The sequence below is a fragment of the Grampus griseus genome, assembly GCF_964374135.1.
Source record: "Grampus griseus genome assembly, chromosome: 11".
Classification (NCBI taxonomy): Eukaryota; Metazoa; Chordata; class Mammalia; order Artiodactyla; family Delphinidae; genus Grampus; species Grampus griseus.
In genome coordinates this window covers 43,300,975-43,304,616 of record NC_139005.1, presented here as the reverse complement: position 1 = coordinate 43,304,616, position 3,642 = coordinate 43,300,975, and the positions used below count along the sequence as shown (strand labels likewise).

The 3,642-nt window shown below is 58.3% G+C and overlaps 1 protein-coding gene across 1 annotated transcript; it reads right to left on the bottom strand.

Annotated features, from left to right (window-relative positions):
- Nucleotides 1-235: 235 nt before the first annotated feature.
- On the bottom strand, nt 236-1,605 carry HOXC5 (homeobox C5; the record flags this gene model as incomplete). The annotated part of the gene is made up of 2 exons (XM_082666996.1): nt 236-450; nt 1,152-1,605. The coding sequence occupies 2 exons, from the start codon at nt 1,603-1,605 to the stop codon at nt 236-238; spliced, it is 669 nt and encodes a 222-aa protein (XP_082523122.1).
- Between the last annotated feature and the right edge of the window lie 2,037 nt (nt 1,606-3,642).

The following is a 3,642-nucleotide window of genomic DNA, read 5'->3' as shown; positions in this document are numbered from 1 at the left end:
TGCCCTGGGACCTCGGTGCTGAGCAGAACCGAGGGGAGTCCGGGCAGCGCGGGCAGCCACGCGGGAACCTGGGGTCGCTGGGGATGCGGAATGCCAAGGGAAAGAGCTTTTGTCTGTGAGGCCGGGGAGCCGATGCTCCCAGCCCCCGCCCTATACCGAGAAAGGAAAACCGAAAAGAAAAGGCGCAGGGACCGAAGCGGGCTCGGGGTGCTCCCGGCGGGCCTCTCCGCTGCCTCTAGAGAGCCTCTTTGCTTTTCATTTTGGAATCTTTCTTCCACTTCATCCTGCGGTTCTGGAACCAGATCTTGATCTGTCTCTCGTTGAGACACAAGTTGTTGGCGATCTCTATGCGCCTGCGGCGAGTGAGGTAGCGGTTAAAGTGGAATTCTTTTTCCAGTTCCAGAGTCTGGTAGCGCGTGTAACTGGTTCGGGACCGCTTGCCATCAGTCTCTGGAATATAAACCCCCCAAGCCAGGAAGGGGTGAATAGCGTGCAGCGCCCCAGCTTCCCCATCCCAGCCCCAGGCCCCCACCAGCGGCCGGAGGGAGAAGACGCGAGCGGGGCAGGACAGGCCCGGCGGGCCGCAGGCGGGCCCGGCCCAGCCCAGCCTGGCCCCGGGAGAGGCGCCTCCGCCCGGGCAGGAAACTTTCAGCCGTAGCCTTCACTTAGCAGCCGAAGGGGCTGAGGGGGTGGGGGGGAGAGGGAGACCCAGGCTCGGACCGAACAATAAGCACCCTCGAGATCCGAGCACCGGGGACCCCCCTCCCGCCCCTCCCAAGTCGCTGGAATCTTCCGGAGCGGCAAGCGGCGGCCGAGCCGGCTCCGCAGGGGAGGGAGGAGGGACCGCGGGGGGATCCCCGCTCTTGGAGCCCCGCGCTCCTCACCCTTCAGATCCCTCTATTTTTTTAACTCCCTCCCTCTCCCCCCAAAATTGAATATTGCCTTTTATACACGTTTTGTTCCTATGATCCAATTATGTCGTCGTAAATTTGGGCGCACACAGCCTCTAAGCCTTTTAGTGGACAGTTTTACGAGCCATTGATGCCTGGATCGTAAAATTTATGGCCGCAGGTTTTTTTTCTTTATTTGCCCCGCATGGCCTATAAAACCCAGGCGGACCCGAGCGCGCAAAATGAAGTCCTAAAGTTTACCGTGGCTCATGTGCAGTTTGGTCATCCACGGGTAAATCTGTGGCGGGGCCGGTGGCTGGCTCAGTCCGGCGGGCTGCCCTGTCTGCGCCTGCTCCTCTTTGATCTCCCCACTGCTCTTAGCTCGCTCCTCCAGCGCTGGGCGAGCCGCCTTCTGACTGTACATCCCGGGGTTCAGAGGAGCCGCTTCATCTCTGCCCAGAGCGTGTCCCGGAGCGGCCGCGGCGCTGCAGGCGGGGCGGTCGGGGTGAGCCCGGGGGTTGGCAGCCATGTCTACCCCGTGGAGAGAGTTGGAAGGCGCAGGCGGTGGGAAAGTGATGCTTAAGTCCAATCCGCCGTAGCAGTACCTGGATGCCTGCACCTCTGAGGCCGATCCATAGTTCCCACAAGTTTGCATGTTATAGGCAGGGATATTGGGGCTCTGCTTATAGAATGAATTGGCTACGTAGGAGCTCATGGCGGGGAGGGCCCAAAAAAAAATTTCTGCACCCTTTTTGATTAAGGGTGATTTGTGACTCTTTGAAGTTGAGGGGTTTTTTGTTCTCCAAAGTGCACAATTTATAGGTGGAGATATCTCTTTCTTTATCCTATGCGCTCTTCCCAAATAAGGGAGCCTTAAATAGAGTCACGTGACTCGAGCGGCCACTCATAAATTTGGCTTGATGACCTCCGGGAGGTTAGTGATGGAAGCCGGCGAAACGCATCTTGATATGTTGGCAAAGCCCAACCAAGGGGGAGAGGGAGTGAGGGAGAGAGAGAAAGAGAGAGAAGGGGGAGAAAAAAAAAAAAGGTTCTTGGAATTGGGGGGTAGGCGGGACAACGAGCCCACAGCGACACCTGGTGCCTCCTTGGAGGAATTGCAGCCTGGCTCGCTGGCTGGCCTTCAGGACTCTGGATTTTCCACGCTGTAGAGGAGAAGCTGGGTGTTGCTGCAACAAACCACTGAAATGGCCTTTTAAATTGTATTTCATTTTAAGGGGAGATGAGGCTTCACTAGGATGCACAGAGGGTTTGTTCTGTTTTTTGGTTTTTTGTTTTCTGTTTTTTCGGGGTTTTCTTGGGTAACGGATGGCCCCATCCTCCCCAACCCCGGGGCCTTTCAATGTTCAAAAATGGCTGAGGGAAGGGGATTGAGGTAGGAGAGCCCCTACCCAGGCCGGAGGGGGCTTATCTCAGTTTCTCTAAACCAAGGGTCGAGGTCCCTTTCCTTTGAGGCCCCAGAGCCCTGATACTGCTGAGGAGGTGCCTGTCAGCCTGAGAAAGTGAACCCAGCCTCTGCAGAGGTAGGCAGGATGCCCAGGAGTAGGGGTCCCGAGTGGGCAGAACTAGATAGGGGGCTCATGGGACTGAGAGTGCTGGGGACTCTGGGATGAGCCTGGAGGTGAGGAGCCAGGGGAAGATGAGTAGGCCTCCTCACCATGCCAAGGACCCCAGAGTAGCAACAAGGCAATTTTCAATTGTGTGACTGGGTGGATGGCTAGCTGGGTGGGTAAAGAACCAGACACAATGAACTGGAGGACTGCTCTGCATCCCTGGGTATGACCCTGGTGTGGTACCCATGCCAGGTATTTGGGATGGAAAATAGATGTTAATTGAGGGCATGGAGAAGCAAGATTCAAGCTTCCACAAATATTATATGAGCAGGGCAGAGGAAAAGGCCTGTTTTGCGCCCTTTGGAGGAAAGGCCTCTGGACCAGGCTTTCCAGGGACCTGGGTTCAGAAGGTCCACAGGAGAGCAATTTCTGAGCTATCTGGAGGTGTCCAAAAGGATCTAGCTGGGGGTGGGGGGATGGGGGTAGGCAGGGCAGGCGCCTGGGCCACCTTCACAGCCTGTGACCAGGGGCTCCGCAGCCATTCGGCCCCTTTACATCCCCCCCTCCCCTAGCCCCAAGTCTTATTCTTTCCTGCCTGTCTCTCCCCGGGAAATATCCGCCCCGGCCAGGAGAAGCCCCCCTCCCGCCCCCGCTGGCAGAGGCGCTGGAAGGGGCGCTGGCGGGGGATCTGGAAGGTCTGGAAAACTGGCGGACTTTTTCCCTCTGGGAGACCCCCTCACTACCTCACCCCCTAGGTCCACTCAGGTTTCTCTGGCTGGGCTTAGGAGAGAAGGCCTGAGCTGGGGAAGGGCTAGGGTCTGGCTGCGCTCCTCACCGGCCTAGTTTGAGGGGAGAAGAAAGAGTAAGGAACCAGACTGGGGCTGGCGCTGTAAGGAGGAAGGAATTTGGTCCCGGCCACGTCAGGAGTCCCAGAGCAGGGGAGAGCTCAGTTTCCAGGCTTTCTTTTCCGAGATGTCCTTGAATCGCTCAATCTCTGCCGAAGGGCTCGGGTCCCGCGGTCTCCTCTTTCCCTCGGTTCTCCGCCTCCGCCACGTTTCGCAAGAGTCGGCCTGGCGCGGGCCGGGGGCTGCCCTGCTGGCTTCCGGCGGCGCCTCCCTCCTCGCTCCGGGGAGTGGGCGGGGGTGACCTGGGGCCTGGATAATGCGTCCTTTCTGGCCTTT